The following is an 8,312-nucleotide window of genomic DNA, read 5'->3' as shown; positions in this document are numbered from 1 at the left end:
CCGGGGCCGAGGCGGGAGCGGCGGAGCCCTCGGGGCCGGCGGCCGAGCGGCTCGTGCTGGCCGAGAGCCTGGGCCCGCTGCGCGAGAACCCGTTCATGCGGCTCGAATCGGAGCGGCGGCGCGGGGCGCGGCGCGGCGGGGGCGAGGGGCCGGCGGGGGCGCGGCCGGTGCAGCAGCTGCTGGAGCTGTACCGCCGCGTGCCGGGCGTGCGCACCATCCGCGCCGACAACATCCTCATCATCGAGTCAGCTCCCGGCTTCCAGCCTGCGGGCCCTGGCCCGGACCCTGGCCCGGACCCTAGCCCTGGCTCGGCCGCCCGCATCTGCGCAGCCGAGGTGCTCGTGTATGAGGCGCCGCCGCCACCCGGCCGTGTCAGCCGTCTGCTCCAGAAGTTCGACGCTCCGGCCGCGCCGCGCCGCCGCGGGAGTCCGGAACGCGGCCGCCCCCCGCCGCCGCACCCACTGCCCGCTCCCGGCCCCGCCGCCCCGCGCGTGGGCGAGCGCGCCGCCCGCTTCGAGCCCGAGGGCCGCGCTACAGGACCCGGGACGCGGCGCAGCGATTTCCTGCAGAAGACCGGCAGCAACTCCTTCACCGTCCACCCTCGGGGCCTGCACCACAGCGCTGGCCCTCGCCCGCTCCCCAACGGGCCTGCGGCCCCCGAGTCCCGGGCGGGTGCTGCCAACGGCCTCGCGGGCTCTGCGCCTGGGCCGGCCGAGTGGAAGCCAAAGGTGGAGTCGGGGGAGCCCCCTGTCCACCCGCCCCCCAGCCCCGGGACCCCCAGTGCCACTCCAGCCGCGTCCCTGGCCTTGCCCATGACCAACTCTGCCAGTGCCACTCCCAGCCAGCGCCAGTGGGTCTCCGCGGCCACCAGCGCCAATGACTCCTTCGAGATACGGCCAGCCTCCAAGCCAGACATGGATCGAATACCCGCTGGGGACCTCCAGGCCCGGGCCCTGGCCAGCCTCCGTGTGAACTCCCGAAACTCCTTCATGTTCATCCCTAAGCGCAAGGCCTCTGGGGCCCCTCCTCCTGAAGGGAGGCAGGTGGGGGGACTGCCAGAGGGAGAGGTTGGCTGGGCCTCCCAACGCCTGGAGCTCAAAGCCCAGCTGGTGCCTGCAAGGGATAGCGTGCCTGCTGGAGGGAGGAGCCCCTTGGGGGTCGACGAGGGGGGGTGCCCCAGGCCAGCTACCACCCTTGTGAACCAGGCTATTAGGCGGCAGAGGCTGCCCTCACCACCCCTGTGTCCCTTAGCCGCTGCAGAAGCTAAGCCTGCCCAGGGCCTCGGGGTTTCCAGCTTGGCCAAGGATGGTGGGGAGCCTGGGAGGCCAGGGTTGCCTGTCACCTTCATTGATGAGGTGGACTCGGAGGATGAGGTCCCTCAACAAGCCAAACTGCCCTGCTCGGGAGCCGGGGGGCCTCCTTGGTATCACCCGCACCCCACCGGGCCTGGGCACCCATCAGGGCTCCATCACCGAGGTGGCAACACCTTCACCGTGGTGCCCAAGAGGAAGCCGGGGTCCCTGCAGGCCAACGGGGAGCCCGGGCCACAGGAGGCCGAGGAGGAGGAGGAGGAGGCAGGCAGCTTGTCAGAGACCCCTGCTGCCCTGGGGACCTCACTGAAGAAGCGCTATCCCACCGTGCATGAGATTGAGGTGATCGGTGGCTACCTGGCCCTGGAGAAATCCTGTCTCACCAAGGCCGGCTCCTCCAGAAAGAAGGTCAGCAGGGGGCACAGGGGAAGGGGTGCTGGCTGGGCGCGGGGGAGAGAGAGCTGTGGGTGTAGCAGGTGCCCACTTCCCAGGACAACTGGCCTGGCTGGGGGATGGCTTCTGTGTGGACCAGAGGAGAGCTGGGGCTGGGTGGCCATGCATGCTCCTGGAGGGAGCTGGGCTGGGGGAGATCCCTGGTCTGGGTTCCAGGGGAGCCCTAATGACCCAGAGAAGACAGCTTGCTGATGGTGTACTTCGCGAGGCTGGCGGGGAGGGTCGGTCCCGCCAGCACCGTGTCTGCTTCCTTGTTCTCGCGGCTCCATGTGGAATTGGCAGGGCAGACCTGTCTCATCAAGGGTCCAGCCGCAGGAAGTAGTCCTGTGCCTGCTGGTTCCACTCCGGCCTGGCTTTGAGGGTGTAGCCTGCCGTGGTCTTCTGGAGTCCTGGCCTACATGGGTCAAAGGTGCCAGGACAGAAGTGGGAAGGGGCAGGAGACCTGTGATTTGGGTGTGGTCAGATCCCTACCCCACTGTCAGCCTAGGGGCACAGTGCTGGGAGCTATTCAGTGGCTGGGGGCGGGGGGGGGGGGGGGCTCCCAGCTCCGCAGAAGGCAGGCTGCCCTGGTGCTCAGCAGGACCAGGCTTCATTCAAGTGTTTATTGAACTCCTAGTGTGTGTGCCAGGGCCGGGGTGTGTTGCTAGGAGCAGTGTAGACTCTCCCTCTCATGGGGGAGGAGAGACCTCAGACAGAGAGACCCAGGTGCAAGACCAGGAGCCCTGCTGGAGCCTCAGTCCCCAGCTGCTCAGCGACCCGGAACCCTCTGGGCACAAAAAAAAAAAAAAAAAAAAAAAAAGTTCCTCAGATTCTTCCTGGTCATTCCAGCACCTGTGTCTGGCCCTGGGGCAAATTCCAAGGCCAGCCCCACATGACCCCCCTCAGCAGGCATGGGGCAGACGTGTCTTCCCCTGGAACCGAGATGGTGCCTGGCAAGCTTCTGTGTCAGCCAGTGGTATCTCCAGGCTCACCCTTGAAGCTACTTCTGCCATTGGCCTCACTTGCCTTGGGCGATGGGGGTGGTGATGTGCCTTATGTCCACGGAAGCACCCCCCCACCCCCCATCGATGCCTGCTGGTCGTCCAATCACATAAGCCACCTCCTCCCTCTGACATGAATTGGACTTGTCTTCCTCCGTGATCACGCCCTGCTCCTTGGGTGAGGGCATCGGGGCTCCTGCCGTCTCCATCTGCTGAGACAGGCATCCACACCCAACTCCCTTCGTACTTCCGGAGGGCCCATCCTGCCTGCCTGACCTTGACTCACCCTCTCTTTAGTGCCACAGCTCTCCCACCCTCCCTCCTACCCTTAGACACAGTCATCAACCCCACCTCCAGGCTCTAAACCACCCCTCCCCCTCGTTCCTGCTTCCTGACCTTTGACCCTACACTCTAGGAAGCAGTACCTTTCTATTCTGGCCCCAAGAAGTGGAGGTGATAACAGTTCCCCACTTTGTAGATGGGGAACCTGAGGGTGGCAGGAGGTCGTGGAGCTTGTGGGGCAGGATTTGAGTGCTGGTTTCTGCTTCTAGAGCCTTGCTCATCTGGCCCCAGCTGGGGAAAGAGCTGTGGGGGTCCTGTGTGGTAGGGTTGGGTGAGAAGGGCGGGAGGAAGTGCTGGGAGGAAGCAGGCCCTGGCCTGGTCTCCATGCCAGCCTGAGGGAGTTGGGGGTCCAGATGGATGATGCCTGGCAAGCCGAGTGGCCTCACCAGGGCCCTGCCAGAGCAGCGTGACTACTGGAGGTGACTCCTCCTTGTGGGCACTGCCCCACCCCCACACCAGCTGCCCGGCAGGAAGAGCCAGAGCTCCTGTTGAGTGGGACAGAGGTGTGGGGCTGCCCGGTCCTTCGGGGCAGTCCGCTGGCTCGGGCTGTCCCCTGTGTCTCGTCCGTTCCCTGGTGGTCCTCCGGCCATCCCTCCAGGCCCTGGGCTGCGGGACCTCGCCCTCACCTGTACCACTCCAGCCAGCTTATGGTTTGGGCCCTTGTCCTGTTTGTCTCCATCCTGACTAGGGACTTAGTGGACTGGAGGTTAGTGGGACCTTGGGGCCCTCTGGCTGACCAGGGTAGTGCTGGGAGGTACTGGGGTCTTCCAGGGGGCAGGTGAGGTATGGCTCTGCAGGGGGACTGTCGGGACAGCCTGCCCTTGAGCTGGCAGGTGCGTGTAGGGTGTTGTGACCTTGCTGGGCCTTGGAGGGCTACAGCCCTGTCTTGGTGGTGGGGGCACCCAGCCTGCCATTGTGCCTGGGAGGCCTGCCGGGGATTGGGGGGCGCCTCTACTTGATTGTCTCTTGGCAGAATTGCTGATGCCCTATCTGTCCCTCCCTTAATGGCCAAGCAGGGACTGGCTGCGGGGGGCATCATCACCATGCCCTCTCTCACCTCTGCCCCAGCCCCCAGGCTGTGCTGCTGAGTGGGACTGTCCAGCTGCTCTCCACACCTGCCTCCCTCGGGGTTGGTGGGCTGGTGCTGAGGGCCTCTCCCCTTTGTGAGGTGCCACCTGGCCAGGTTCCTGCTTTTCTGGCGGCTCCTTCCCCTCGCCTTTGCCCTCCTCCCCTCCTTACCCTCTGGTTCTCTGCCCAGCCTGAGTGTGTCAGTGTCCCCAGGGCTCAATCTATGACAACCTAGGCCATCTGCCCTCACTTAGGGAGTAACTGCCACCCAGACACCCCAGTCTTGCTGGCCGGGGCTTGGCCCTCAGCCTCGCTCCAGTCCCCAGACCTGTGGTGCGGCTGCCCCAGTCACCTGCTTCCCTGCCGGTGTGCAACGCTGTGCCCGCCACCACCGATGTGTCATGGCTGTGTCCCCTCTGCCCTCCTTCCCCCGCTTCCTACCTGTCCCCCCCACCCCAGCTCTTCCTGTAGGCACCCACCCTTCATGTTCTTCCTACAGCCCAGGTGCCACTGGGCAGGCCTGGACCCTGCTTCACTCAGCTTCCCCACTGCCAGAGGGTCTGCCTTGGGCTGGGGCATCCGGAAGCAGTGTGGGAGCTTTGGCAGAGACTGTGTGGGGTGGTCCCGTTGTCCCCGAGAACGCAGACTGAGTGGGGGATGGGAGGAGGCAGGCGTGTGCCAGGGAGTGAGGACAGGGCGGGTGCTCACCCCCAGCAGGGGGACTGGTTGAACCCGGCTCCCCGACCAGAGTCCAGGGTGGACGCCCTTCGGTAACCCGAGCTGGGTGTGCACAGGTAGGGCAGGGTGAGGGGGACAAAGGGCCTGTGAGAGCTGGAAGGTGGGCCGACCGAGGACCCACCTGCCGACTGCACTTGGCACAGAGGGCAAAGTCCCCAAGAGCCAGGTGCGTGCAAGTGCCAGCCCCTGGCCACGCCCGGCCCATCTGCCTGGGGTCTGGAGGCTGGCCCTCCCCAGGAGCATTTGTCACAGGGTGTCTTGTGATTCAGAGACCTGTACCCACAAGGAGGCCTGTGAGCCCCACCAGGCCATGGAGTGTGGAGACTGAAGGGAGGCGGATGTGACCCAAGCCCTGGGCCCCAGCTGGGCGCAGACAGTGGCCTGTGAGCGCCGCCCCGCCCCTGCCCGGCCAGGCTGTGCCAGGCTCAGTGCCTGTGCAAGCCCAGCCCCCTCGGTCTCCCTGCTAGGAGCTGGTCATGTGGACTAATGAGGGCACGCTAATCCGGCCGGGCCCTGGCAGCCAGCCCTTCCTGTGTCTTCGGTGGTGGGGGATGGGCCTGGAGGGCTCAGGGTCGTTGGGGACAATGCTGTGTACCCAGGGGTGACTGGACGCCCTGGTCACTGTGGGGCCTTGGGTCAGGGGCAGGCCCCTGGGTTAGGCCTCTGTCTTGCTAGGCTTGGGGCGGGGGTGGCAGCTGGAGGGTTGGGTGGGGCCTGCTGTGGGGACCAGGCAGATTGAGGAACAGCGTGCCTTCACGCGACGGGAGGAAGTATCTCTTGGTTTTGCCTGACTTGGGTGATCTGCACTCATCTGCTCTTGTCCCCGACTGTTCGTTTGTGCTGCTGGCTGGGCAAAGCCGACTGGGCCTGGGCCTGAGATTCGCCCAGCAGGTCTGCGTGTGAACCACACTGAGAGGGGAAGCACGCGAGCTGGGGGTGCCGGTGGCCGCGTGGGGCTGTGTGTGCGCGTGTGGCTGTGGGAGGGGGCGGCTGGAGCATGTGCCCTTGTTTGGGGACACTCGCTCAGCCTGGCATTGCCCCCTGAGGCCAGTGCCGGGGCCCCCTCTGCTGCCCAGGCTGCGAGTCCAGCTTTCCTGTGAGGCCCCTGCATGTCCTGCTGTCGCTGGGCCCCATGGTTCTCTGCCTGGGGGCCCAGCTCCTGCCTCCGGCTCCTTCCAGGGGAGGAGGGGAACTTGAGCTGGCTGCTGGAGTCTTGTGCTCAGGAGTTTAATGTTTCGGGCTCCTGCAGGGCCGCTCCCATCTGCTGCAGGCTGGTGCCTCTCGTATTCGTTACCAACCTGCTGGGCCTGGCCGAACCCTGCTGAGCAAGTCTGGTGGGCCTGTGGCTTCAGTGGGGAGTGGAGTCCTGGGTCAGGGAGTGCGAGGGTCCATCTGGCATCCTGCTTGCGCCTGACTTCGCTTCCTCTCCACACCAGCAGCCTCGTCTGCACTCTGAGGCCGTTGGGAGAAAAGAGGGTTTGCTCAGGCATGAAATTCTGCAGCCTGCAGAGTGGGCAGGGTAGACAAGGGCCAAGTGGACAGCCCAGGTGGGAGGAAAGGGTCAGCGTGACCCCCACTTGGGTCTAATTCTGACTTGGTCTTTAAAATGGGGTGATGGCATTTGGTGTCGCCCCCCTGGGGTTTGGCATATGCCAGCCACACTGCTTTGTCACCTCATGGGCGCCCCGGGGGCCTGGCCTTAGGTGTGTGCCCCGTCCTGCCCAGCAGCACTGGTCCATGCTGAGCTGTGCAGGAAGCGTCATTCGGGTGCCTAGCAAGCCAGGATGTGAACTCGGTCCTGGAGAGAGACCCCAGCCAACAACACACTGCTGGTGGCTGAGGAGGTAGGGCACCCGAGTAGGTGGGCCCCCGAGTGCCGTCTCACTTAGACCCTGCTCCTGCCATAGAGCCTCTAGGTGGCTGGTGCTCCCCTGCGAAGGCAGCCCTTCAACCCTAGGAGCTGCCATAGAAGTTTCTAGACACTGAGACTTTGGGCTCCTGGTGCTGGCTAAGGTCTGGTCCCTGAGCAGGGTTGGTTACCCGAGGTGATGTGACCCTGGGCCTGGGGGGAGAAGGGGATGGGTGGGGTCTGGGAGGCAGGTGTTTGGACACACTGGCCCTGGGTTGCATGGGCAGCCAGAACAACCTTCCTGGGGTCCTTGTGGCCCGGGCCTGCAGGGTGCCGGTAAAGGAGTGGTCTCCGATGAGGGGTAGCCCCCCCACCTTTCAGTTCTGAAGGGTTGATGGCGTGTTCTGCTACCTGCCTGGGGCTACCTCTACCGTGCCCTCCAGGGTCACTGTGCCCAGCTCAGCCTGGCTAACCCCTGGTAGCCAGGCAGCAGAGCCCTGCTGATGTACCTCCTGTCCTTAGATGAAGATCTCCTTCAATGACAAGCGCCTGCAGACCACATTTGAGTACCCTCCTGAGAGCTCGCTAGTACAGGAGGAGGAGGCTGAGGCCCAGGAGGAGGAGGGGGAGGAGGAAGAGGAGGAGGAGGAGGAGTCCAGCTCAGATGGGGTGGTGGAGAAGCCCTTCTCGCTGTTCCTGCCCCGAGCCACTTTTGTGAACAGCGTGGGGCCCGAGAGCCCTCACCTGCCGGACGGCAGCTCAGGTGAGTGCCCACGTGTGGGAATGGGCGGCCCAGTGGGTAGCTGGGCCACACGTCCACACATGTGCCTCTTGGCCCACAGGCCTGTCCGGCTACACTCCAAAACACTCTGTGGCCTTCAGTAAATGGCAGGAACAGACACTGGAGCAGGCTCCGAGTGAGGTGGAGCCCACACCCAAGGAGGTCATGGTGAGCAGGGGTGCGGCTGGGAGGGCCAACACCCAAGGCCCGGGGTGGGGGGTGTCTCTAATGCCTGGATGAGTCCCATTGGCTCCCTCTCTGTCCCTCTCTCTCAGCTCACCCCTGCCAGTCAGAACGACCTCTCAGACTTCCGAAGTGAGCCAGCCCTCTATTTCTGACCCCAGCCCCGCCAGGATGGCCAAGGCTGAGCCCTGGGAGCCGGGCAGTGCCCAGAAGCCCGCCCTCACTCTGCACCCCCCACCTCTCGCTGCCCTTTTGGGCTCTGCCCTGCCATATCCCACCCTCCCTTCCTGGGGTTGGCCTGAGCCTAGGGCGCCGGGGTCTCCTGCTTCCCTTGAGGCCGAGTCTCACTCTGCAGCCCTGGTTTGGGGGCACTGCCTGTGGAGGATGGACAGAGTCCCGCTGGACACCATGCCGGCAGGTGTCTGGTGCACGTGTGAAGGGCTAGGTTGGCTGCCTGCCCTCTGTGGGACTTCCAGCCCTTCCCAGCCCACACCCCCCAATTGCAGACCTCAACTCGCCCCGTTTGTGATGAACGGCAAGTTTTTTCTTGCCTCTAATGATGGATTCAATAAATACCACTGGACAAGGCCTCCTCTGCCTTCCCTGTG

General features: G+C 64.8%; 1 protein-coding gene across 1 annotated transcript; it reads left to right on the top strand.

The window, feature by feature from the left end:
- Window positions 1-2: 2 nt before the first annotated feature.
- TPRN (taperin) lies at window positions 3-8,291 on the top strand (the record flags this gene model as incomplete). Its single annotated transcript, XM_049633319.1, has 4 exons — window positions 3-1,718; window positions 7,263-7,503; window positions 7,583-7,689; window positions 7,797-8,291. Coding segments are annotated over 4 exons (2,127 nt in total), but the record flags the coding sequence as incomplete, so codon positions are not given.
- Window positions 8,292-8,312: the final 21 nt, after the last annotated feature.

The sequence above is a fragment of the Panthera uncia genome, chromosome D4 (assembly GCF_023721935.1).
Source record: "Panthera uncia isolate 11264 chromosome D4, Puncia_PCG_1.0, whole genome shotgun sequence".
Taxonomy (NCBI): domain Eukaryota; kingdom Metazoa; phylum Chordata; class Mammalia; order Carnivora; family Felidae; genus Panthera; species Panthera uncia.
Note: the sequence above shows the minus strand (reverse complement) of the source record. Positions and strands in the feature narration are given on the sequence as shown.